Raw genomic sequence first — 27,703 nt, 5'->3', positions numbered from 1 at the left:
CGGAGGGGCACCCATATCTCACACAGAGGGAAACCCACACCTCACACAGAAGGGCAGCCACACCTCACACAGAGGGAAACCCACACCTCACACAGGGGGACCCCACACCTCACACAGAGGGGTGCCCACACCTCACACAGAGGGGCGCCCACACCTCACACAGAGGGGCACCCATATCTCACACAGAGGGAAACCCACACCTCACACAGAGGGGGCACGCACCCACACTTCACACAGAGGGGCACCCACACCTCACACAGAGGGAAACCCACACCTCACACAGGGGGAAACCCACACCTCACACAGAGGGGGCACGCACCCACACCTCACAAAGAGGGAAACCCACACCTCACACAGAGAGGCACACACCTCACACAGAGGGGCACCCACACCTCACACAGGCCCTGCTATCAGGGCAGGCCCACTGGGCACAAGCCCAGAGAATCACCTAGTATGCCCCCCACACACACACACACGTCCTGCCCTGGCTGCCTCTGGGGCTTGCTACACTGCCCGCTCACCACCAGACCAGCTCGCCTTCAAGAAGCAGGCTGGCCAAGGCTCCCGTGGTCTCATCCCTCATCTTGTCCCTGGACACGGCCTGCAGGGCCCAGCATGGCCCCCTCAGGCCTTCCAACACTCCCAGGCCTCAGGGAGGACCTGTAATAATAACAACGCTCCAGTGTGAGCTCCTGAGTGCCCGCCTCCATGGGCCAGCACGTTTCATTCTGATAACAACCAGTTTTATCCCATTTCGCAGACAAGGAAACCAAAACCAAGAGGGGCTAAGTGCCTTTCCGAGGATCGTGTGACCAGTGAGTGGCCTAGTCGGAGCCCAGGTATGTCTGTTACGGCCGCTCTCCTGACCACACGTGGCTAGCGCCATGTGGGGGAGGCAGGCAGCCTGGGGTGGGGGCACCAGATCTGACAGCCTGGCTCCAAGTAGCTCCAGCACCTCACTGTATGAGCCTAGGCAAGCCCACCCCTCTGAGCCTCGGGGTCCTCACCTGGAAAGAGGACAGAACACCAGGCCCACAAGGCTGTCACCAGGATTCGTGCAATGTGTGACCCTGCCACAGGGCAGACTTCAGTCTAGGGCCACAGGCTGCTCAGGGCAGGGTCCGCACGACACAGTGACTGGGGTGGAAGGGCGCTGTTGATGGGCACCAGGAAGCACAGCATCGGGGCTCTCTCCAAGGCCTCTGCCAAAGGCCCCATCGGTGCTGGGTGCTCTGGAGCGCCGCACCCAGAGGGCAGAGCTGGTTCCAAACCCAGCCCCTCCACATTCTGGCTATGTGGTCTTGGGAGAGCCACCTACCCTCTCTGGCCTCCGTTTCCTCATCTATGAAATGGGCATGATTATGCTCCCTGCAGGACCCAGAGCCCAGCACGCGGTCGGCGCCCAGGGCTTGCTGGCCCCGCTCTCACCGGGGCTCTGACATGTACCTTCAGCCCACCCCACCACCCCACTCCCTGGCATGCCTCTGAGCAACTCCAAGATGATTTATACTTCAGAGGACAAATCAATACAATATACGGCCAGAGACATCTTTAATCTTTCTCAGGGATTAGGCTACAAGGTACAGAGGCCCCTTTCTACTGGCCGCTCAATTCTGATTTCAATTTGGGCTGCTGAAGCGCGGCTTTTTCTCCCCTTTTCTTTTCACTCACTAAAGACAGTTCTCCAAATCAAATTTCATTTGGCAGGTAGGGCAGGGAGATGCACCGGGGCTGCGGGGGTCTGTGGACACAGGAGGTCCAGCCCGGTGGAAAGCTGGACCTTTGGTGATGGGATGGAGTGCAGGGGGCAGGGGCACTGTGAGGGCCCTGAGCTCTTATTTTTCTAGAAGTCCTTTACAAAATCTTGAGCAGACTTTCTATTTTCTAGAAAAAACTCAATGCTTGATTAGATGCTCACAGAAACTTCAGACAATAGCCTTAGCTTCAGCCAAAACCCAATGCCCAGACCTCACCCCAATCCCAAGCCTTTCCTACAACAGCATTTGTCCCTCCAGGCCGAAGGGGTTGTGTGTGTATGTGTGTGTGTGTGTGTGTGACTGTCATACCCCCATCCCCTGCACAGGTCTGGTCCACATGTGTCTCAGGTTATGCAGCTGGGAAATGGGCAGAAGACAGAGTAACAGAAACACGACACAGATAAAACCTGCAAGTCCTGGAGCCAGCTCGCCTGGGTTCACACCCCTTCTCCACCTCTAACCTGCTCTGTGACCTGTTGCCAGTTATTATGTGGTCTCTCTGCATCTCAGCTTCCTCCCCTGTACAAAGGGGGTACCTACTTCACCAGGTAGGGTGGATGACTCAGGGCACCAGGTGTAAACAGGGGCTCAGCACACGCCAGGGACATGGGGAGGGCCACGGGAGTCCGGAGTTGTCTTCCCGGTCCCCCTGGACACCAAGATTCTGGACCTCCATCCTGCCCCCGTCCAGCACCTCTGTCCCCAAATCTGACCGAGGCTGCAGCTGAAACAGCCCGTGGGCTTGTTCGGGAAATGATTCAAGCCATCAAGGAGGAGAGGAGCCTGCTGGGGAGGATGGATGGAGCCGGGGCGGAGAGGAACCCATCTGAGCAAAGGAGCCAAGGACCGGTGGGCCCTCAGAGGGAGGGGCTGGGGGCTGGGGGCTGATGCTCCCCAGCCTGCCTGCAGGTAGCAGTGGGCTCTGACCACCCCGGCTTCATTCCATGGGGGCCCAGCCGCTAGAGCGGAGGGCGGGGGCCCGGGGCCACAGCCATCCGTCAGCCCTGCCCCACTTCCACCACCCTGCCGCCCTCTCTGCCAGGTTACAACCACCCGCGGCTTCGGCTGTACAATTAAAGGGGCTTATCCGAGATTTATAGCAGGATTATACCCGCAGGGTGTTACCAACGCCCGCCTCTGGACACTCTGTGGTCCTTAGGAGAAGCAATTAGAGTCCCGGGGTTATCCGGGTATAAATATATAGATGCCATCCCCAAGGTCGAGGGCTCCAGTGAGCTATTTAGAGACGGGGCCTTGGGAGAGGAGGCGGAGGGGCTCCCTCTGCGGGGAGGGGGTCTAGCAGGAGGGGAGGGGCTCCCACGCACTAGGGGAGCCGCCCCTCCAGCCCACTGCCCTGAGTCAGCCAACCCAGAGGCCAGTCTGCTGCCCTGGACGCACCCCCCACCACTGTCCCATACGGCTGCCCTCCCCGGCAGGGCCATCGGAAAGGCCGGCTCAGAGGCCCAAGTGTGGGCCTGCTGGAGCTCACCCTGTCTTAGCCTGTCAATACTCGCTGATAACTGAAACCTTTATCACTTTGAGGACTGCAATCTGGGAGTGCAGGGAGCTCTGTGGGGGAAGGGGGGCTGGCGGTAAGTGGAGAGTGTCTGAGGACAGCAAGCCACTGTCCCAGCCTCCCCCCAAATGCCACCCACGGGACGCCTACGGCCCCACCCGCGCAGCCCCTGCCGCTCACCCCAGCAGACGGCTCAGTTGTAAGGAGTCTGAATTCTCAGTCCCGCAAACAAACCCTTGCTCCCAGGATGGCCCTGGCTCCTGGGTCCCTGAGACCCCCATGAACAAGGCTCCCTCCATGCCCACCTCCTTCCCCTCCTCTCTGCCCAAGGACAGAGGCCGTTCCATCAGCTCCTGTGCCCCAAATACGGATGGTTCCTCCATCTGCCTGGCCGTGTCCGCAGAAGTCATTTGCACCCACCCGCCGCCTCCAGGAGCCACCCAGCCGCCCACCCACGAGCCACAGGCTCAGGCCCATGAGGGGGCCCCGGGGCAGGAGGAGAGCCCACGACAGGACCTGGGAGCAGCCCCCTGCGGGGACCCCCCGCCCCAGCCCTGAGCGGGAGCCCGCAGGCAGACTCACCGTCCTCTCGGGACTTCTGCATGAAGGCCTCCACGCCGCTCTCACCGTAGCTGCCCTCCGAGGCCAGCGTGGACACGTAGTTCCACTTGAGGGCGCGCACGATGTCCACCATGGCCTGGGCCTGATACGTGTCCGAGGGGACCACGCGGGAGAAGAAGTCGTAGCGGCTGTTGTCACTCAGGTCGGGGGCTGTGGAGGCGTAGCTGATCTGGGGGATCTGGGGGGCGAGAGGGGCCGCTGATGGGGGCGGCTGGCACCCCACCCTGCCCGGCCAGGGTCAGCCCCTACACCCCAACCAGCCTCCCGCCCGGGGACCATCCCAGCCCTTCCCACGGGCATGGTCTCCTCTCAACCCAGGGGGGCCCTCTTGACATGGGATGAGCAGGTCCCAGCCCCACCCGACAGAGGAGGAAACTGAGGCTGAGAGCTGGGCCAGCTGTTGGGTCAGCCCGGCCCCGGCTCTGCTCAGGGTCCCAAAGCCTGACCCCCTCCTCTGCTCAGCTCCCCGGATCCTGTATCTCCCCAACTCCCAGCAGGAGTAAGGCTGGCACCAGGGTGAGAAGGGAGTGACTGGTAAGCATCAAGCCCTCCTCCTCCAGAAAGTCTCCCAGTTCGCCTCAACAGAGTCATGGGGCTGGTGGGCCCTCCGTCACCTACACATACACACCCCAGAGCCATCGTGGATAGCACCCACGCACACACGCGTGCACGCACACGCACACACACACACACACACACCACAGGCACCTCTGGGGTCCTCAGCTGATGTAAAAAGCTGGGAGATCCCAGCTGGGGAGCAGCCCCAGATGGGTGAGCATTGGCCCAGGGATGGAGCAGGGATGACGGACCCTGAGGGCTTCTCCGGTCCAGTCCCTGCCCCCCAGGAGCCTTCCATGTCCTCACAGCTCCCTCTGGGTCCCGGCTCCTTCCTCCTGCCCAGCTAAGAGGGCATAGAGTCCAGTTCCAGCTCCCTCTGCCCCCTCCCCACCCCAGGGTGGACTCCTGGGAGGCCAGAGGTAGTAGGGTCTCTCTCCACAGCCTGAGACCCAGAGCCCCTGGGGGCAGGGCCTGCCCGAGGCCACAGCCGCTCCTGCAGACTCTGGGCCTCGTGGTCCTCGGCCAGCTCCACCAGTCACAGGGCGCCTTCCTGCCCCGCCCCAGGCAAAGGTGGGACATGGAGGCCCGAAGCCGCCCTTCCCCCGTGGTGGACATCCAGCGTCCACAGGGGCTGCATGCACTCTCCTGAGCCCCCCTCCACCTCTGCTCGCTGCCCTGTGCCCTCCTCACAGGGTCCTCACCTGCTCCCAGCTCCCAGGCCCTGCCAGTGGCCCCCGCTGTCCACCCCCCGGCTGGTCCACACCAACGCCTACCCTTCCTGTGTCCCCTCTGCCCTGCTCTCAGCTGGCCACAGTGACAGGGTGAAAGGGTGGGCATACCGCTCTGGGCAAATGTCACATCCAAGACTGATCCCCTGAGGGAATCATTAAGGCTCAATCCTGACTGCAAAAACCTCACAGTCAGAACTTTAGTCCGCATGGCAACCGGGGGTGGGAACATATTCCAGAACAGGAGGACTCGGCGAGTCCCCTGCACATGGGTTTGCCCACCTGGCCTCTGCCTAGGGGTGTCCATCCCCAGGGACAGTGGGGGTCCAGGTTCCATAGCGGAATATCCTCAGACTGCCCTGAAACTCCGCAGGGCAGCGCTGCCTCCCTGGAGACAGCAGGGGCCGGGGGCATGGTTGGAGGGGACGCTCCACCTTACACGCTCTGCATTTTTTCCATGTTGTGGTTGGTCGGTTGCTCAGTCGTGTCCAACTCTTTGTGACCCCTGTGGACCGCAGCCCACCAGGCTCCTCTGTCCATAGGACTTGCCAGGCAAGAATATTGAAATGGGTTGCCATCTCCTACTCCAGTTTTCCGTATGGAACCATGCAAATACAGCACGTGTTTAGAAAGCAAACCCCACTGGAATGTTCCAGAGCACTGCCTGCCTGAGTCAGCAGAGTCTGAAAACTAGCCCAGTCCTCGCGGCCCTAGAGAGCACTTAGCATGAACGCAGCACCCCCTACAAGGCGGACTCTGGCTGGATACGTGATGATTAATTCAAAAAGTATCGTCATTTTTAAGGTCTGACGATGGTGTTATAGCTGTGGTTGCTTGGTTGGTTTTTAAGAGTCCCGAGCTCTTGGCGCGGTTTCCCGGCCTCAGCACTATTAACGCTTGTGAAGGGAAGCAGGCCGCGATGCCTTGTTGGGGGGCTGTCCCATGCACCGCAGGCTGTCGAGCAGCACCCCGTCCCCTACGCACTGACACCAGCAGCTCGTCCTCCCCCAGTAACAACCAGAAATGTCTCAAGACATTGCCAAATGTCTCCTGGGGGCAGAACTGTCCCCAGTTGAGACCCACTGTTTCAGGGGCATGTACTAGAATACTTAGGGATGACGTGATGGGAAGCCTGGGATTTCCTTCAAAAGAACCGAGTCCAGGAACGTGTGGAAGAAGAGATGACACTGGCCCAGAGCTGACGGCCGTGCGGTGACGTGGATTTGACGGAGGCGCCCTGCCCTGTCTGTTGTACTTTTGTGTGCGTCTGAAATGGCCACATTTAAAATTTTTGGACAATAAAACAGAACAAAATAAACGTCACCCCCAGGGTCATCGCTCTAAAGAGACGCACCCTGAATCTGGAGCTGACAGCAGAGACGCGGGGCCAGCACAGCAGGTCCCCGAGAGAGGCCGGCACTTCGTTTGTTCGCCAGCTCACCTCTGCCAGCCCTGATCACACACCCAGAAATGCACTCGCCTCCTAATTAGAAGCAGCTTGTCTCCTGCTTTTGATGTTTTCTCCCAACATGGGGCCTCGGGGCTGGAGTCAACAGCGCCTGGCCCGCCAGAGGAGGGCCAGGAGGTCTGGGGGAGGCTCAGTCCTGCTTCCAACCCGCTCCCCTCTGCCCCCAGACTGGGCACTCAGCCTGGGCCAGGCCAGCGGGCGGGCAGGTGGCTGTCCAGGTGCCACGACTCGGAGCCTCCCCCAGGGAGGCCCACCCCTGCCCCTGCACACACACCGCCTCCCATAAAGGGCAGAGGACCAAGTGTGCGGTCCCCGCAGGGTGTGTCAGCCTGCAGGAGGCCTCAGGGTCCAGGGGATAAGCATCCTCTTACCCGTGGTCCCCTCTGCCAGCTCCGCCTGCCGCCCCCGCAGGCTCCCTCCCTCGGCTGCAGACCCTCCTGAGGTTCCCTGGAGGATGGGTCCAAGCAGCAATTTGGGAGCTACAGTGCTCAGATTCAAATCCCTGGTGCAGGAAACCTGGGTGCAGGTAATGTCACCTCTCTGGACCTCAGTTTCCTCAGCTGCAAAATGGAAATAATTCCAATCCCTTCCTCCTGAGGCTGTGAGTCGCACCTGCGGGAATTCACGGGAGAAACTCAGGCAGCGCCTGGCGCCTGGCAGGTAGTCAGCACTCGAGGGTAGGGTCGGCACTAATGAGGGCGGTCATCCGTCCCCTCGCCCTTCCTCAGGACAGCACCCTTTCTGTTTCTCAGCCCCGGACTGTCCCCAGGGCCTCCCCCCGACCCCCAGCTCTCTCTCTCTGAGGTCACAGAGTTACCACTGTGCTCAGTGGGGAGACCTCCTGGGACCGGCTGGCCCTCCAAGCCCCCTCCCTCTCGTCCCCGCCCCAGCCTGGAGTTGGGTGGCAAAGGCAAGGAGCACCCCGTGGGCAGGGGCCTGTGACAACTTGGCCCCGTGGGCTTCTGACGCCTCCCCGGCTCTCATCGCCCTGCAGCCGGTGCATGCAAAGTTGCTTCGGTCACATCCAACTCTTTGCAGCCCCGTGGACTGGAGCCCACCAGGCTCCTCTGTCCATGGGATTCCCCAGGCAGGAACGCTGGAGTGGATTTCCACGCCCTTCGCTAGGGGACCTTCCTGACCCAGGGATCACATCTCCTCCAGTCTCCTGCACCGGTAGGCAGCTTCTGTTACCACTAGCACCGCCTGGGAAGCCCTGCCCTGCAGCCCAGCTGAGCACACTCCTCTCCACAACAGCCACGCCCGCCTCCCCACCGGCGCTTCCCTCTCCTGCCTCCCTCCTCGTCTCACCTAACACCCCGTTGCACCCACAGTGTACTGAGCTAAGGTACTGGGGACGCCACACCCGCCTGTCTAACCCTCCTGGGGCAAGAGTCAGCAAGAAGCCAGATTTCAGCAGCAGGTGACAACCACGGCCGTCCTACCCTGGGGCCATTTGTCTGCCTGTTTCTCCCTCCTCTCTGCCTGTCTTCCTCTGCCCACAAAGCCCATGACCTCATCTCCCCACATCCAAATCTTCCTGGTGCATCAAGGCCCAGCTTGTGTCACCTCCTCCAGGCAGCCCTCCAGGAGCCCTCATCCTCCAAACAGCCTGCTCAGACCTCCCACAGCGCCAAGCCCTGTGGGCACTCGGGCTACTCTGGGGCAGCGAGCACAACCTCCTGGGTGTTAGGATGCCTGCCCAACAATTCAACAAGTATGCTGAGGCTCCCCCCTTGTGCTGAGCAAGGTCACTGAGGAGATGCCAAGGGAACTGGGCTCATCCCACCCCCAAACCCAACACTCACTGCATCTGGGGGTCACCTGCAGAGGGAGGAGGCAGGTGGGACGACCAAGAGTGACATGCTGGCACCCAGCCAAGTCTCACCCTTACCAAAGTACAGAAGGGCGGAAGGACTGAAGGGGGCAGCACTTGAATAAACACTCCCCCTCGCCCTCCCTCTCTCTGGCTTCTGGAGTGACAAGGAGGTCCCTGCCACACGGGGAAGACAAAAGCTGTTTCCGGGCTTGAGCAACAATAAAGATGAATGTCAAGCACATGCGTGTGTGTGTGTGTGTGTGTGTGTGTGTGTGTGTGTGTGTGTGTGACATGCGCGTGTGTGAGCATGTGCTGGAGCATGTGCCCTGAGCACACGAGCACACCGCACACTCATTGGTTTATTCCTCCTACCAAGTCACTGAGCCCCAACAGCCTGCCGGGCCCAGCTCTGAGAGCAGGGGAACACTGCCCCGTGGGCTCCCCGTGTGGATGGGGGCAGATGATGCAAAGGTGAGGCAGAGTGGGTAGATGGGCCAGGGAGCCAGGAGGAAGAGGAAAGCAGGGCACGCAGAGGGTGTGAGGGAAAAGGGCCAGGGATGCCCCTCTGGCAGGGCGACGCTGAGTCAGGACCCCAAGGTGGTGAAGGAGGGGCCATGTAAGTGCAGGGGGGGCTTTTCAGGCAGAGGGGACGCGCGTGTACATGTGTGCACATGTGAGGGACCAGGTACAGGCATGCGTGTCTGTGTGCTGGATCCTGAATCTCTTCTGAACTTGCCCCAGGCCCAGCCAGCAGCCCCAGACACCCACCTGGGCATGGCAACTCTGGCCGGGATGTGAGTGGTGCCCAGGTGCCAACAGCTCAGACACGGCCACTGGTTCCCACACCAACATAGCCTGACGACCCCTGAGAGTGGCAGGTCCCCGCCATAGCCCCCTCCCATCCCAAGGAGGACGAGGGGGTTAACAAGCTGCCCAGAATCTCAGAGCCCAGCCGGGACCCAGACCCCATGGCCTCTGAAGGCCAGGGGCCCTGTCAAGGCCAGCGTTTTGTTCAGAGCAGTCAGTGCCCCGCCCTGACCAGGGGAAGCCTGAGTCACGCAGCGGGAAGTCCGGGGCCATCACCTGGGAACCTAGGACCACCTGCCAGGAACCCAGCCCTCTTCCCCTGAGTTACAAGCATCAGTGCTCCTCCTCCTTCCTCTGCCTCCCTAACCCTGGCCTCAGACCTCTCTCTCTGGAGCCAGCCTGCCCAGGGCTGTGTGACCCAGCTCTGCCACCTTACACAAGCAAGCAGCCTCCCCACCCCTAAAAAGTGGCCCAAATAACAACAGAGAAGACCAGGCTGGAGAGAACACACAGGACTGAAAACTGCCTGGCACACAGGGCCCTCGGCAAACGCTAGATATTATTAGACAGGGAAGCAAGACTAGGACCATTGTGCCCATTTTTCAGATGAGGAAACTGAGGCTCAGAGAGGAAAAAGTGCCCAATGAGCAGCAGAGCCATCAGGAGAAATCAGAAAGATGCAGACCCAGTTTCTCTTTTTTTTTTTAACTTGGCTGCGCTGGGCCTTCGTCACGGCGTGTGGGATCTCCACGCTGCATGTGAACTCTTACTTGCGGCATGTGGAATTGAGTTCCCCAAGGACTGAACCCAAGGATTGAACCCAGGGCTCTGGCGTCAATCCCTAAGACTCCTCCAAGGTCTTAGTCACTGGACCACCGAGGGAGTCCCCATACCCAGCTCCTGGCCTGGGGTCCTGCCCATCCTCCCAGCTGACTCTCCTCTTTCCGTTCCACCCACAAGCCAGGCCGGGCAGCCACCACTGGGGGCTGCGGCCCCCTCTGGCCGCCAGCACAGTCCAGGCCAGGACCCAGGTCGACCCCGGGGCCCCCACCTGCCTGGCCACAGCGCCTCTCACTTGGGATGAGGGAGACCCTGCGCGAGGCCGGTCAGGCCCTGGGGCGGCCGCCTGCTCCCTGCCCTTCTGATCTTGGCTACGCGGTGCCTCCACTCCCGGCTCTCAGCATCAGCTGTTTCCTTCACAGATAAAAAGGCAGCCAGGCTTCTGGGTACATGAAAGCTGCTCAGGCAGGAAAGTGTGGTTCAGAGAGCCAGCGAGAGGGAAGGCCAGCTTCCAAAGGCTCAGGGCCCAGCTTCCACCCCGACCTCGCTCGCCAGCTGAGCCGTGCGCCCTCCCCGAGGCCTTTGCTGCAGAGCCGGCAGCAGGAGAAGCAGAGATGCCCTTGTCCACCTCTCTCCCTCCCCGGAGCCTGGGGGCGCAGAGGGCATCTCACTGAGAGCCAGGCACACAGCGGGCACCCCCCACACCCCTGCGGATCAGCCACCACCTCCTCTCGGCCAGGCGTAGAGGACATGGATTTAAATAACCCATCTTCAGAGCCCCAGCCGCCCTGGAGGAGCCAGAAAGGAGCTCCCCAGAGTGAGATGCCTCCAGGCTGAAGCTCTGGGCTGGGTCAGAGGCCACGGGGATTCACCAGGGAAAGTGGGACTGTGTGTCCCGAGGAGAGTGTGGAGGCTGGCAGGGCGAGTCGAGGGTGTGGACGGACTGTGTGGGGGAGGAGAGATGGGGCACACAGAGTGGGGAGGAAGGGGGCGCTGAGGGTGCCTGGGGAGGGCGGTTGGGGGAGGAACTGGGGTCCGGCAGAGGGGCCCCTGCCTTCAGTCCTGACCAGGCCCGTCTCCCAGAGGGGCCCCCGGGTGCAGGAGCAGAGAAGAAGGCCTCCAGAGCCTGGAAGGTGGGTCTGGGTGGTCTGCGGAAGGGCTGGGGTGGGCCCCGATGGAGGAACGGTCTGCCCGCTGTGCTGGGCCTTGTCCTGGGCCATAGACTGGGGCCTTCCCCCAAACGACCACCTTCCGCCCCCCGCCCCCTCAATGGGCCAGCTGGGGGCCACTAGCCCCTGCCCCACAGACCCTGAGGGGATCCAGGCCAGGCCAGGCCAGCCTGGGCACTCACTTCAGGGCACCCTCATTAACCAGACCTCACTCCCCGGCGGACACAGCCCGGCCACTGGCTCCGGACCCCCGGGCGTCAGGTCACTGGGGGCCCGCCGCCCTGTGCCCCAAGGCGATCCATCAAGCAGCTCACCACCCCGGTGCTCCGGGTCTCGGCCTTCTGCCCCCCTCTCTGTCCCCGCCCCAGGCCTGGACACAGACCTCTGCTGGGGTCACACAGGCCCCTCAGGCTGGCAGCCTTTCCCTTGCTGGACTGAAAAGTAGACATCAGTCTCCAAGGCAGCAAGTGCTATGCGAAAGGACAGTAAAATCGGGGACTTCCCTGGCAGTCCAGTGGTTAGGGTTCCGGGCTTCCAGTGTAGGGGGCGAGGGTTCAATCCCTGGTCAGAGAACTAAGATCTCACATGCCGCGGCCAAAAAAAAAAAACAGTAAACTCTGTCCATAACACCATGTGGTCCCTTCACCCGGGCTTCTCCGCAGCCACCAGCCTTCCCTTCCCCCAGGGGACCCCAACCCACCCCCAGAAACTGTTGATTTCACTATGAATTCACTTACTCAGTGCTTTTTCGGAGAAGGCAATGGCAACCCACTCCAGTACTCTTGCCTGGAAAATCCCATGGACGGAGGAGACTGGAGGGCTGCAGTCCATGGGGTCGCACAGTCAGACACGACTGAAGCAACTTAGCAGCAGCAGCAGTGCTTTTCATACTGCTCATGGGGTTCCCAAGGCAAGAATACTGAGGTGGTTTGCCATTCCCTTCTGCAGTGGACCACGATTTGTCAGAACTCTCCACCATGACTTGCCCATCTTGGGTGGCCCTACTTGGCATGACTCATAGCTTCACTGAGTTAGATAAGGCTATGGAAAAGACCCTGATGGTGGGAAAGATTGAAGGCAGGAGGAGAAGTAAACGACAGAGAATGAGATGGTTGGAAGGCATCATCAACTCGATGGACATGAGTTTGAGTAAACTCAGGGAGTTGGTGATGGACAGGGAGGCCTGACGTGCTGCAGTCCATGGGATCGCAAAAAGTCGGACACGACTGAGAGATGGTACTGACTCAGGGCTTCCCTGAGTACTTACTAAGCGCTTTGCAGAATATTTGACACTGGGGCGAACCCACAGAGCCCAATCCCTGCCTTCACGGAGCTGACATTCCAGCGGAAGAGATGATGCTCAGTGAGCCCACGCGTGACTAACATGGGTGCCGGTCCTTAGAGACACATGCATTCCCTCCCTCCCCGGCAGCTGGCCAATCCAACGATGCGCCCCTCATGCTTGGCCGGAGACACCTGACGTGTTCTGGCCCCTGAGCTTCGAGCAGGAAATGCCATCAATTCAGGGTTAGGGCTTCTCTTCACCAGTGTGAGACCCTATGGGGTATGTGTTCCCTCTGCTACCATGACTGGTAGCATTCCCGGCCAGGCTGGTCCCTGAGGAGGTGGGCAGAGCACCCAGCCAAGCCACGTGGACACATAACATGGCAAGTATATTCAGTTTACGTATTTAAAGCCGCAGAGATGTGGGGACTGTTTGTCCTTGCAGCGTCTCCTCCTGATGCTGACGGACACAGGGGCGCAAGCTCTACCTCCTCGAGAGCAAGGGATGAGCTTTATTTTTCTCCACCTCAAAAGCCTGGAAATGCCAGGTTCACAGCCCATCACAGGCTGGCTTGGGCTGAACTGAATTAAATTCACATACACACATGCACACATGTAATCATCATCTTCCTGAGGATAAGCATTTATTGAGTGTTTACTGTGTGCCAAGAACTGTGCCAAGTGGTTTTATAGGACTAACACCTTTAACCTTATGATAACCGTATAAAATAGGCTCTCTTATCCTCCTCATTTCCCCTAAACTTGGGTATAGAAAGGTCAAGGAACTTGCCCCAGGACACACAGCCATGATTTAAAGCCAGAGGGACGAGCTCCAGAGCCCAGTTTACCGTGCGGTGAAACCTCAGCCTCCCCGCTTCACAAGTGGGCCTACACACACATGTGCACACACACAGGATCTCACAGAGACAGCGGCTGCCTCCAGGGACTCAGAGGGTTCCCCACACTGCCGGCGGCCACAGAGGGGACGGCCAGCCCCGCTGCCCCTCTGCTCAGCCACCGCCTCTGATCCTGACCGTCACACAGCGGGCTGAAGCAGTCCATCCGTCTCCATTACAAAGGATCGGGCAGGGGTCAGGGCCAGGGGCCCCTGAGGGTTGTGTAAATGGCTTGGCTTCACGCAACAACTAATTTCTAAATGTAATTATTAATTTCATGCTTATCATATGCAAACCTCTGTTTCCCAGATGAGATGAAATTTATTTAATTAGAAATTCCCTCATCAAGCCTTTTGGATCCAAGCTTTTAATTAGGATCACCAACCCCACCCGTGGCTGCCAAAGAGTGGGTTCATGGCCCCTGACTCCCCCCTCCCCGAGACCCCAGACACAGCCAGCATTTGTAGGTCCCTGCACTGTCACCAGGACCCCACTGACCAGGTCAGGGCCCCTCACCAGACCCCTCACCCACCTCCCCTCCCTGCAGCACGGCACCACAGTCACGACGGGTCTCTTTTTCCTGCAGGCGCCATAATAGGGAAATAGCTTGGAAAGAGCTCGTATCATCTTGCAGCCGGAAGGACTGAAATGTTTAGGATGGCGGAAGACAGAAGACATCACAGCCCTCCGCTCTTCCTGCGAAATTCAGACAGCAGCCTTCTTCGGGGAGCCCCTGCCGGGTGCTAATAAAATGCCCTTTACAGCTCAGCCTAGGGCCAGCTGTCAAAATGATCAACAACACTTGGCATTTGAACAAAGCATTTTCAACACATTACCTCTGACTTCATCCCCAGCTCCCATCCTGGCCTCCCACCTCGGCCTCCCTCACACGGCCGCAGCCCAACAGCCTCCTTGCTGTTCCCTTGAACACGCCAGGCACACTCTGCCTCAGAGCCTTTGCACTGGCTGTTCCCAACGCCTGACTGCAATCCCCCCAGATAGGCATGTGACCCACTCGCTCACATCCTTGCCTTCAAGACTACCCAGACATCACCTTCTCAGACCCCCCTATTTAACACAAGTCTGGCTTTCCCCTCCCCTGCACCTTGTCTCCACCCCCCAACCCCCCGCTTGAAAAAGTGAAAGTCACGTTCAACTCTTTGCGACCCCATGGACTACAGGGACCCTGCCAGGCTCCGCGGTCCATGGACTTCTCCAGGCAAGAAAACTGGAGTGGGTTGCCATTTCCTTCTCCAGGGAATCTTCCCAACCTAGGGATGGAACCCAGGTCTCCGGCATTGCGGGCCGATTCTTTACCATCTGAGCCACCAGGGAAGCCTGGCTTGGTTCCCCCAAGACAATGATCACTCTCTAACATGCTCTATACTTACATGCTTATTTCATTTATTTTTAAGTATTTTATTTACATATTTGGCTGCACGGGTCTTAGTTGCAGCTTGGGGGATCTTCGATCTCCATTGTGGCATGTGGGAACTAGTTCCCTGACCAGGGATTGAACCTAGGTTCCCTGCATTGGGAGCACGGAGTCTTAGCCACTGGACCATCAGGGAAGTCCCTTATTTCAGTTATTATCCATCTCCCCCTAAAAAGTCAGCTGCATGAATCCAGGGGCCTCTCTTTATTCCCTATTCTGTCCTCAGACGCCTGGCACAGCACTGGGCCCAGTGATCGCAGGGAACACTTCACTCCCTTCGCACCAACCTGAGGACAAGCTCAGCAGACCCCTGAGCACCCTAGACGAGTGAGGAAACCGAGGCTCCACGCCTCGGGGCCTTGCCAAAGTCACAGAGACACAGCCAAGTTCAGACTCTCACACGGTCTGGTGCCTCATCTGGGCAACTGAAGGGCACTGCTCTTCAGAAAGGGGCTGCTCCACGCCAGCGCCCTGCTCACAGATGCTGAAGGCTGCCTCCTCCCACCCCAGGGCTCAGCTCCGGCCTCTCCCAGGGCCTGCTGTGCCCTGTCCTCCTGATCTCACACTGATATCCACGAAGGCAATCACGCGGGGAGCCATCCCACACCCGCCTGTCTCCCCTCCCCAGGACCCACCCAGCCTCTTATCAGGAAAGCAAGCGGACACTTGGATTAATTTCCAGGCCTGCTCTGAATTATGTTTTCCAGGAGAGAACCAGACAGATGCAGGCAACAGGGCTTTGAACAAATATTTCCCCAGAAAGCGCTTTATTCAGTCCCTTGTCTCACCCTTTTAAACATTATATGTTTTCTTAGGAGCCCAGGAAAAGGGGGGGCCCCCCGATAAGGCATGGGAGCTGGAGAAGAATAGAGGGCATGGAGTGGAGAGCCTCGCAAGGCTGACAAAGAAGCGGGTTCTGATGCAGGCTCGGAGGAATTACCGCAGATAAGAGCGCCCAGGGGGAGGGCGGGGGAGCGGGCGGCACAAGGGCGAGAGCAAACAAGATCCTCAAATCAGCACTTGTCCTATTTCATAAGCGAAATGTAGATCAATAAATTACACTCACTTCTGCAGGTCTTACATGCTGACTCCGTAACCTTGTCAAGAGCCATACGTGGGGGGAGGCGGAGGGACAGAGGAGCCCAGAGGCCGGGGAGGAGGGGTGGAACTGAGGGGGGAGCCCCGTGGGGTCACAGCACCTACACCCCCTTCGCCTAGAAGGGTCCAAGGCCCAGGTTTCCAGAGGCGAGAAGCAGGCAGCTCCACCCTCTACCCACTACCTCGCTGCGTGACCATAGGCCAGTCACCGCCCCTGTGAGCCTCAGTTTCCTCATCTGTGAAGTGGGCACAGTGGTGAGAACTTGGCCTCTGTCAACCTCACTGTGGGGCTCACATGAGTGAACAGACATGAAAGCCTGGAAAGAGACACAAATATCCAAGCTGCCGGGAGCCACTATTATGCATCTGAGTTAGATGGTGCAGCAGCTGCTGACACAGACACTCCTGTTGGTTCTCCCCGCGCCAGGAGAGAGGAAACCTTCGCCCTGATTGGCACGAGAGGCCGCGGCTCAGGGCTGAGGCCTGTGCCCAGGGTCACTGGCCGCATTCCAGCCTGGCCTACCTGACGGCCAAGTGGGGCTCTCTCTGCGCCACGAGGCTGCCTGTGAGCCACGCCCACGTGTCCAAGGGCCGGGGGCTCGGGACCAGCCCAAGGTGCTGCTGTACCCCTGGGGGCCAAGCTGAGAGTGAGGCTCAGCAGGGACCTGACACCTGGAACAGGCTGGGCCAGGACCGGGCATCCTGCAAGCTGGGCGGGGCAGCAGCGGGCGGAGGCTGCACAGGTGTGAGTGGAATCCAAACGGGCCCAGAAGCTACCGTTTCAGGAGCACCTATTCTACTCCAAGCACCCCACAGGGGCTTTCTCATATAATGTACACACCAAAACCCCACGAAGCAAAGGCTATTATTACCTCCATTTTTCAGATGAGACCACTGGGGCCCAAGAAAATACGGAAACAAAACCACACAGCAAGAGGGCTTCCCTGGTAGTTCAGTGGTTAAAAATCTCCCTTCTGATGCAGAGGACATGGGGTTCAATCCCTGGTCAGGCAACTAAGATCCCACATGCCAGGGGGCGACTAAGCCCATGCTCTGCAACGAGAGAAAGCCTGTGTGCTGCAACAAGGAAATCGCGTGCTGCAATGAAGACCCAGTGCAGCCAAAAATGAAAGAAAGTCACGCAGCAAGTGGCAAAGCACGATCTGAACTCGAGTCTGTCTGACTCTAGCACATGGGCTCTCTCGCCCCTGGCACACACTCCGCTTTCGTTGCCAGCCTCCTGCCCTCTGCCCACACCGTCCTCACCCCCTTGGGAAGCAGCTAGCACAGGGAGCCAAGAGTCCTCACTCTGGGCCTTTCCTCATCACAGCTCTAGATCCCAGCACCTCCCATCTCTGAGTCTGTTTCCACATCTGTTCCATGCAGGCTTAGTGACCCCCTGGCCCTGCAAGGTAAGGGGCCTCCACAATGTGGGGGTGACATCCAGAAGCCTGGTCCACAGAACCCGCTGAGCCACCCCCCAAGCTGAGGGAGTCGGGGGCAGGGCCGGGACAACCTCATGAATGGGGTGCCTCTGGAGCATCTGGAAGGACCCTTCTGGAGGCCAGTGATGGGGGCGTGGCCAGGGGGGTGGAGGGATTAACCACGGCGTCTGCCCAGTGTCCTACCAAGTCAGGTTAATGTGCTGTGCTGCAAGGAATATAGGGCTCTGTATTAATATAATATGATATAATGAGACATGTGAACATTATTGAACACACGAACCAATAAAAGTCACAGCACCATCACTCCAGGTTATTTATGTCACAGCCTGGCCACCGCCAGGCTGGCAGGGAGGAGGTCCCACTGGAGCAAGGGGGCCTGAGTACAGGGCAGAGTGGGGAAGGTGCCGGCCAAGTGCGGCCATTCAGCCAAGACCACAGGCAGGCTAGTGGCGGCCACTCACAGAGCGTCACCTCCCCCTGCTCCCTGCTGTCTGTCCCCAGCACAGACCCAGCACTGCCTCCCCACCAGCCCTGGGGCAGAGCCAGCTGCTGAGAACCCAGCCTGCAGGGCACCACCTACCTCCAAGGACCTCCCCCATTTCTGCTGCCCCCCCACCGCCGCTGTCCTCAGGCTCTGGGGGCACCTGGCGCTGACCCATCTCTCACCAGCCCCCTCAGGAAGGAGGCCACGCCACCCCAAGGGCCCCTGTTCGGGGACATTCGCTGTGGAAGTCCCATCTCCCCTCCACCTCCACCTCTCCTGGGCCCCAGCAAGGACGGAGGTGATATGGGCCTCTCATCCCTTCACGCATTCATTCAGAGTATACTTACTGAGCACTCACTCTGCCCCGTGCCACGGTATACACTGGGGAGACCACAGTGAGCAAACGCAGACCAATCCCTGTCCTCACGGCACAGAGTCCTGTGGGAGAGATTGTCTCTAACTGGATATACATAGCAATACATCCAGCCTCTGAGATGTGCTGGGAAGAGGTCTGGGGCCCGTGAGAACCTGGAATAAGGCCCTGAGTCTGGTTAGGGCACCCAGGGAGGGCCCCTGAAGAGGAGGCATGAGTTGACACCTGAAGAAGAGGTAGGCAATATCCAGAGGAAGGAAGAAAAACAACCCAGATAGAAGATGAGGCAGGTGCAAAGGCCCTGTGGCCAGGAGCCCATGGCTGGTTCGAGAAAAGGCAAAACCGGAGAGAGGATGGGAGAACACAGCATGAGACACAGCTGTGTACCAAAGCTAGATCCGCAGTTAAGACGGGAACCGCCAAGTGCAGAGGGAAGGGTCCTGCCCTCGTCCAGGTAAGAGGTGACGGTGGCCTGGCCTGCGGGTGTGAATGGAGATAGAGAGACGTATGACGCATCCCCCAAAGCCCTCCAGCTCCAAGTGTTTCCCTCCTGTGACAAACTGTCAGTGAGCCCTCCCCTAAACTCTGAACCCAGCCAAGACCAGAGGGAGAGTCCGGAGCTGGAACCCAGGCAACCAAGTCCTCCAGGGCCCGCTGCCTGCCTGTCCTCGGGGCCAGGCCCATTCCTTCAAGGTACCAAGGCTCTGGGGATTCTGCAGCTGCCCCAGTGGCACAGCAGGGTGAGGAGGGGCCAGGGACTCAGCCCAGGGCAGAGGGGAGAACACAGCATATTGCCTATAGGCAATAGGACTCAGCCCTATTGCCAGCATCCTCTGCTGCTCCGGAAGCCGGCTGGATGGAAGAGCCTGAGTTCTAGCCTGTCACTAACTCACCATGTAATCTCAAGTCAGACCCTCCTCCATCCTGTGCCCCGGGTTTCTCACCTAATAACCATGAAATAACAATCACAATAATACCTAACCCTGAGTGAGTGCCTCCTGTGCGCCGGGCTCTGGTCTCAGCTCTCATGTTCCTCACCAGACACCTGTCGCCGGGAAACTAGCATTCAGCCCGTTGTACAGGTGAGGCAGCGGAGGCCCAGAGGACTTGAATCACTTGCCCAAAGACCTGCATCTGAACCCTCGCTACCAGACTCCCCCTGCCACCACGCTCTGCCAACTCCCCGGGGAAACAAGGAGGGACTGATTCACTTCGGACATCCTTAGCTCCGCTGTGCTGCCTCTGTGATGCTTAGTCCAGAAATTCAGCCTCACCCTGGAAGGACCCAAGGATAACAGGTGTGATTTGGGGGGGGATCTCTCCCCAGACCCTCCATCTACTGCAGAAACCTGCAAACGTCTGATTCCACCCAGCGATCACATTCCTCCTGTTCCCAGAGTGCCCGGTACTGGAACAGGGTGGGGACAGCATGGTCCTGCCCAGCACTGAGGACCTGCTCTCGGCTGTCCCCCAGCAGCCCCAGGGGGCAGGCCCAGGCAGCCAGCAAGGGGCCAGCTCACAGAGGCACTGGCCCCAGAACTTCCCTCCTAACCTCTCCTCCATCCCAAAGGGGCCTCTCAGGAGAACCACCCACCATGCTCATCCCAGGTCTGCTCTGGGTTCTGACCTGCAACCATGCCTTTCAACCTCGCTGCTTTACCCCGACAACATCCCTTCCAGGTGGACATTACTCTCTGCATTTTATAGGCAAACACCTGCAGACGGGAAAGAAGTTGTTGGCCTCAATTCTTCAGCTACTGATGAAAACCCAGGTCCACCAAGGCCAGAGACAGGAATCCTTCCATTCTGCTGCCCAGCCTCCCTCCAAGCCCACGGCAAGAGCCACCAGCACGTCTGGGGCCTGTCCAGACCATGAGGAGACAGGCAGGACATGCCCACAGGCGCCCCTTGTCCCAGCCCATGTCCAGTCTCCAGCAACTGGTGATATGAGCTGACACTTCTCTCAGAAGGAAGCCCGGAGTAGATCTCGGTCCCTTCCACCACGTCCACAACCTGGGCCCCTGCCCCAGAATCTCCATAGAAGCCAGAGAGGTGGCAAAGGTTTGCCTACTTTTTATTAATATTGATTTGCACATCTATTTATTTGGCTGCACTGGGTCTTAGTTGGGGGACGCGGGATCTTTGATCCTCATTGCAGCACGTGAACTCTTCGTTGTGGCATGCAGAATCTGGGGCTTCCCTGGTGGCTCAGATGGTAAACAATCCGCCTGCAATGCAGGAGACCTGGGTTCGATCCCTGGGGTGGGAAGATCCCCTGGAGCAGGAAATGGCAACACACTCAAAAATTCTTACCTGGAGAATTCCATGGACAGAGGAGCCTGTGGGGCTACAGTTCATGGTGCCACAAAGAATCGGACAAGACTGAGCAACTAACACACACAGGATCTAGTTCCCTGACCAAGGATCACATTGGGAGTGTGGAGTGTTAGTCACTGGGCCACCAGGGAAGTGCCCATGAAGCCAGGCCTCAGCAGGTCCCGCTGGGAGCAGAGCCTGACAAGGGATGTTGCCTCCAGTGCATCCAGGCCTTTCCAAGGGGCCAGCAGCCCACAGGCACCTAATTCATAGTCCCCCACGCACCTCCCCCACACCTGCGGCCTCCCCGACGTCAGCTCTTACCAATCCCCTCCCCCGACTTGCTTCCCTCGGGCCACACTGACCTCCCGGAACAGCCCCTGAGCCCCAGCATGGTCTGGCCTCAGGACCTTTGCACCTGCTGTGCCCGCTGTCCTGCTGGCTCCCGCCCCCTCCCACACACAGGGTGCACCCCTTCACTCATCCCTGTCTCTAATCAAACATCACCTTCTCAGGCTGTCTCGGAACAGCTCCCCTGAAGCAGCCCCACCCCCGCCTTGTCCCCTGACCCTCGGCCCTTCTCACCATCTTAACATAACTCCCCTCTCTCGGAGGAGGAGGCATCTGAAGTGAGCTGCGCCTCACAGGACCGGCAGCCCCAACCGCCTGTGAGTCACAGGGACAGAGGCATCTCACCCGCTCCTCAGCGCAGGAGTCAGAGGTCAGGCTGGCCCCCTGCCCTGGCCCCAGCTGGAGGGCCATCTGCCTGCCTGGCAGCTCTCCTGCGTCCGTGCCTTCCTCCAGCTCAGGCCTGCAGATGAGACGGCTGGTCCTCCAGGGCACGCTCAGAGAGCCGAGGGTCAGGAGCCAACCCAGGGCAGCCTCTTTCCAGGGGATTCTTGTGGTCCCCAGGCCACAAGAAGGTAGGCAGAGACATGTCTCCCCACAGTCACCCCCAGGGCGGCGGGGGCCAGGGGGACACTCCAGATAACCCAGCCTCACGCTGCAGAGTATCAGCCGATGGGAGCAGGGCTGGGAAAGAGGGAGCACACGCAGACACGAGCACATGCGCAGGCCTGCCAGGGACGGGGAGGCTCGGTCAGTTCACCCAAACCGACGGGCCCGCTCACGTGCACGTGCCAAGGGGTCCCGGAAAGGCGCGCGCACACGCACACACACACACACACACACACACACACACACACAGAGGCGCTCACCCCAGTCCACTCCACATACACCCAGGTACACGGCCATGCACACACACAACACACACAGCAGTATCAATACGTCTGAGTCACACACAGATACACCTAGAGACACACGGCATGCTCAGCCAGGCACGCACACTCGGGCTACCTGAGGGTCCCTAGCACAACCAGTCCCGTGTTTAGGATCACAAGCTGACACGGGCACACCATGAGTCACACACACACACACCCTGGACACACAAGCACACACACGCTGACACTGGCTTATGGTGATAAATGAACCTGAATGTGTGTGCACGCACACACACACACACACTCCAGTATAATCAGGACTGGCAGGGGCAGCATTTACTGTACATTTGGGGAGCACAAAAGAATGTTCACAACATCCCCCGATACATCACCACATGCCCAGCCGTCCATCAAGCAGCTGGAACTTTCAACTGCCCACAGTGCCTGTTACCACCCAGCAAGGGGCAGTTTCTCTGCGGGCCGATCCAGCCAATGGGAGATCCAGCCCAGCAGGGCCAGAGCTCACGGTGGGCGAGGGCTAATGGGCCTGGACAGGGTCAGGGGGCTGGAGGGGGGCCAAGGGACTGGGCACCGCGGGGGCACACAGGGGCTGTATGTCCAACCGCCCTGCTCGCCCACCTGCCCTGCTCCCCTGAATACCGTGGGTGGGGGTGGCAGCTGGACTTGGCAGGTCTGCCGCTCACCCCAGGAGGCCCTGCTGGGGGGGGGGTGCCCTGGCTAACCAGCACCCCCTGCCATTCCCTCCACATCCAGCTCTTCCATGAGGCTGAGGGATGTGAAGACCCCCAACAGGAAAAACGAGGGCCTTGCCCAGAGACCTTGAGATGGAGAAGGCCTTGTCCCTCACCCCAAATTGTACCTAAATAACTGTAGTAGAAAGGGGGGGCAGGGTCCCCCTTGTGAACCAAGCTCCCCTCCAGCCCAGGGAGGAGAGAGCAGTGTCTGTAATTTGTTTTAATAATCCTGCTGAACTGGGAGAAAATTAACAAATGAGAAACCAGCTCAAAATTAATCAAACTTCCTGGTCCATCCCCCAGCTTCCATCTTAATGAAGGTTATTTATCCAACGAGCAATAAAACAGAGAATTAAATTAAACGGGCCCTTTCTTTTAGTCCCCGCGCCCCCGCCCCAGGGAGGCAGCGTCTCCTTGCTCACAGCTCTATCAGTGGCGCCTGGAGGACCTCAGCAGGCCCGCAGCTCCCCACAGCAATCGGAGGGCTTTCCCCAGAAGCAGACCCGCGATGAACGCACCCCCAATCTGAGCCTCACTGCCAGCTCTCTACCAAAAACACGTGCTGGGTACTTAGTCACTCAGTCATGTCCAACTCTTGTGACCCCCATGGACTGTAGGCTCCTCTGTCCATGGGGATTCTCCAAGCAAGGATACTGGAGTGGGTTGCCATGCCCTCCTCCAGAGGCCAAAAATACAAACAACAGTTAACTCAACCACAGTCCCAGGGAGGGACGGAGTGTCTTCATTTGGGGGTGGGGGGAGCAGGGCATTGCTCACGCTCCCCATCTTCCACCCCACAGAGAGACTGGGGAGTCCCCAGCCCAGGCCTGACTGCAGGGGTCACTCCGCCCCTCCTGATGTAGGAGGCTGCCTCGTCTCCTGACCCTCCCGGCTCCCACCTCTTGGTGGAAAGGGGCTGGAGGGCACTCAGGGTACAGGGGAAACTGAGGCAGTATCTCCTGCAAGGATGGGACTCAGTCCCCAGCTTGGGACACAGGCATGAGGGGTCACCCCTCACCCTCAGGGCCAGGGTGCGCCCCGCACCCTCCACCTCCTCAGCAGTGGGTCCAGCATCCGCCTCCCTAAACATCTCTTCCCTGCAGGCTTTGAACCCACGTATGTTCCAGCCAGGGCTGGAGTCACAGGTTCCTAAATAACTACTCTCAGGGCCTCCCTGGACCATTCCCATTTGCTCTGCCCTCCAGCTCTGAAACCTGTAATAATCACGGCCTGCCTTCCCTCCACAGATTCCACAGACATTCTCCCACTTAAACCTCAGACCAGCTCCGTGAGGGAGACATTTGCCATGATACTCAAGGCAAGGTGCCTGGGGCTCAGAGAGGGCCCTGGACCAGGCCCATCCAGGCAGGCTGGGGGTCCCAGCTGTGGCGGCTCAGGTTGGGGGACCAAGGGTGTGAGGCAGAGGGAAGCAAGAACAGGGCTCTGGGGAATTGCCAGACCTCCAGGAAGCCCCCTCGGGGGCCTTCTGGGGAGGGGGGCTGGGGGCGGATTGTCCCTGGCAGGAGGGGAGAAAGGGAGGGAGGGCTATCGCACACAAACTCCTCCGTGCCTGCCTCGGACATGGCAACACGTTCAGTCCACACGCGGCAGCCTCTGAAACCATAAATCTGATCCCATCACTTTCTGCTTAAGACCCTCCCAAGGCCGCTCATGCCCCTGGAGTGGACAGTCACTCTCTGTCCCGGGACCCAAAGCTCCTGTGGACCCAGCTCAATAGCACCCTCCTCCTCTCCGAGCAGTCTCCTCATTCCTCAGATGGACCAGGGCTGCTCCAGCCTCGGGGCCCTGACCCCAGCCGTGCCCTTCACCCCACACCAGCCAGGCTCCTGGCTCCCTTCCTCACTTGCCTCAGTCTGTATTCAAAGGCCCTTTCCCCGACCACTGTATATAGACGAGCCCTTCACCTCCTCCATCACTCTCAAAACCTTTGGCCCTCTGCAATTTTCCTCCACGGCACCTGTCGCCACTTGAGTTACAGCTTGTTTGCTGTCTTCCTCCCCTGCTAGGAGCTCAGCTCCGTGTGGGCAGGGATTGCATGTGTCTTGTTCCCTGCCCTGCTCCTAACCTAGTCTAACATATGACTCACTGATTGGTAAATGAAGGAATGAATGAGTGAATGAATAACACCACGTTTAAGGCCACCATAACGTCCAGCCTGAAATGTTCCATTGGTCTCCTAACCACTCTCTCAGCCTCAGGTCTTAACCTGCAACCAACCCTCCACTACACATCCAGAGGAATAGTTTAACCCCAAACCGGACCAAGACACCATCCTACTGGATCAAGTCCACACCCTTGGCCTCAGCCCCTAATCCTTCCCAACTCTCTCTCCAGTGACCCTCTGCCAGGTCACAAGCCTTGCTGCATCCATACCAGACACATCTGAAGTTCCAACCACACCTGTCCTTTCCACTGGAGCACCGTCATGGCTCCCTCTCTGCCTGCAGGACATCTCCTCCAGGCAGCCACCTATGCATGCCCTGTCAGAACTAACCTCTGCCTCCTCTGAGCACCCCCACAACCTCACCTGAACCTCCACCACAGCCCTCCCCCACCTTCAACTTGAGCTGTGACAAATCAGATGCGTGTCCTACCACCCCATCCAGGAAGGACCCAGATTTATTCACTGGCACTCTCTCCCATCCCCACCACCTGCTTCAGTATCTTGCATAAACTTAGAGCTCCATAAATATTTGCTGAATCCAATGGAACCCGTTCAAACACAGCCCAGAGAGAATGCCCATTAAGAGGGGCTTTTCCTCCAGGTTGCTGCCATTTCGGGCTGCTCTGAGGACAAACGGACCTTTAAGTGCCACTTAACTGCAGCACATGGGAGCAGATGGCTCTGTGTTCCACTCACCTCTCCTCAGGAGTTGCCTGGGAGGAAACCGATTCTCAGGGGCTGAGCGGTGACCAGGGCCCTGTTAAAATGGCAACATGCCACCTCTGGCCCGGCCACCAGCCCATAATAGCAGCTCCTGGCCTACTCGGGAGCTTGCACGTTGGGCACACGTGTGGCCACCCCCACGGGTGGGAACAGCAGGCACAACACAGCCACCACTGAATTATTTATTCTGTACATTGTTAGCGCAGCAGAGAGAGCAACCGTGTCTCCAGGCTTCAATTAAAATATCAAGGCGCCCGCACCGTCTGCCTAGCCACATGCCCAGCTCCCACCAAAACTGGCAGGCTAACACCTCCTGGGACACCACAGCACACCCAAGGCCAGCTCGACTGCCCTCCTCTGCTCCCCAACAGCCAAGTCCAATTTCAGGACCATGGACAGTGGCCTCCAGGCTCCTCTGGGGATCTGCCCCTGAAACACCCAACAGAGCTTTCAGGGCTCTGAAAGAGCACTTAGTAAATCAATGACCTGAAAGAGCCTTTCCAGCTCCCCAAAGCGGCCCAGCCTTGCTGGATTCTCAGCCTAACTCCCATTCTCCATCAGCTCTCAGACCACCCCTACAATACTACAGCACATGGCTGGAAGGTCAAGGCCCTCACCCCTGGCTCCTTGACAACCCTAGGCAGGTCACATCACCTCCCTGGGCTCCAGTTTTTTCCCTTGGAAAATGCGAGTGACGGTGGCCAGCCCGTGGTCTCAGGGATTGTCACACCCAATGGAAAGGGATTTTGACAAGGTACAAACCTTGGCCATGCCAGAGAGGGCTTTAATTTCACACAGGTGGGTTTCTTCGGCCTCCCTACCCTACCCCAACCTGAAAAGCCCTGATTCTAGGGCACAGACTCAGGATGGAGGAAAAGCTGACAGATACTTCAGGAGCTGGCTGGGTCACAAGCTAACTAGGTCACCCACGAGATTTAATTCAGCAACCCCCGGACTGGAATATGAGGCCGAGTGAAATCAAAGTGGGCGAGCTGAAAAAGAGCAAGAAATTCCAAACACATGCCGCCAAGAGCTGTGGAATGAGCAGAGGCTTCCGGGACAGACAGTGCTGCGGGCTTCCCCTGCTTTCCGGACAAGACTCAGTTTCCTCACCTGTAGAACAGGACCAGGACTACCGACTTCCCAGCCAGCGACTTACATCACATAACCCACGTGAAACTCCAGACATGGGGCCAGGCATGTAAATTCAACTATTCATTTTGTGAAGCACCTATGAGGTTCCAGGCCCTACAGATAGAACAGAGAAGAAGAGGGACATGACTGTGTCTTTAGAGCTGATACCCAAGTGACCAGTGCTGTTATCCATCAGGATGTCAGGAGAGCTGGCATTTGAGATGGGCCTTCGAAGCAAAGGTGGACTTTCCAAAGCAAAATAAAATGTAGCCAGAAGGTATCATCTCTTTGGGGAAGTGTTTGGCAGTTCTTCCTAAATCTAATAGTTCATGGAGCCAAAGAGTCAGCAATCATATATACCAACATTTATAAATATAATATAAATGAACACTTATGTCCACTAAAAGATATATACACAAATGTTCAGGAGAGTTTTATTCCTAATAGCCAAACACTGGCTTCAGCCCAGATGTTCAGCAGGAGCAGACTGGGTAAATGAATGCTGAACTATTGTAAACAATGAACTATTGTTTGCGATAATTCCAACACAGTGGAATAGTATGGAGTAATGAAGAAGAGAAAATCACCAAAATGTCCAACTATGTGGGGGAATCTCACAGATAATGTGCGTGAAAGAGGCCACAAACAAAAGCCTGACTGTATGATTCTGGCTGCGTAAAGCTCAAAACCAAGCAAAACTAATCTACACTGTTAGAAAGCAGGCTATTGATTAGCCTTGGGGAGAGACGGATATGGACTGGGAGGGGCTCAGAGGAATGTTCTAGAGAATTGAAAATGTTCTGAATCTTTCTGTATCTTGAGGCCATACAGGTATGCATTAGTACACTTATAGAAGTTCATCAAGTAGTGTCCTGAAGTTTGTACTTTACTGTGTATGTTATACCTCTTTTTTTTTTTAATGTAAAGAAAAGATGGACAGAACATTCTTCAGGGGCTGAGGGAACATCAGAAGCAGAGGCTAGCAGATTGTACATGGTGGGGGAATTGGGGAGGGACCCAGGAGAGTGGACTGGCAGTGGCAAGCGCTGGAGTCAAAGTGGACAAGACAGGCTGCCAAAGCAATGCCACCCTGGGAGCCCCAGGGCTCCTGCCTCCTTCCCCATGCATCCCTCAT

At 58.2% G+C, this 27,703-nt stretch overlaps 1 protein-coding gene and 1 long non-coding RNA gene across 6 annotated transcripts in view; one reads left to right on the top strand and one right to left on the bottom strand.

Moving 5' to 3' along the window:
- Positions 1 to 27,703, bottom strand: part of GRM4 (glutamate metabotropic receptor 4) — a 114,288-nt gene that overhangs the window by 58,412 nt on the left and 28,173 nt on the right. For all 5 annotated transcript variants that reach the window (XM_070456591.1, XM_070456592.1, XM_070456587.1 and 2 more), the window contains exon 3: positions 3,856 to 4,072. In XM_070456591.1, coding sequence (XP_070312692.1) covers positions 3,856 to 4,072 — 217 coding nt within the window. The remainder of the gene's footprint in view (positions 1 to 3,855; positions 4,073 to 27,703) is intronic.
- LOC110140259 (uncharacterized) lies at positions 98 to 3,718 on the top strand. The gene is made up of 3 exons (XR_002314697.2): positions 98 to 839; positions 2,084 to 2,305; positions 3,604 to 3,718. It is a non-coding gene; the product is annotated as an uncharacterized lncRNA (long non-coding RNA).

This window comes from Odocoileus virginianus, chromosome 27 (genome assembly GCF_023699985.2).
Source record: "Odocoileus virginianus isolate 20LAN1187 ecotype Illinois chromosome 27, Ovbor_1.2, whole genome shotgun sequence".
In the NCBI taxonomy this organism is placed as follows: domain Eukaryota; kingdom Metazoa; phylum Chordata; class Mammalia; order Artiodactyla; family Cervidae; genus Odocoileus; species Odocoileus virginianus.
This window is presented reverse-complemented; position numbering and strand designations above follow the sequence as displayed.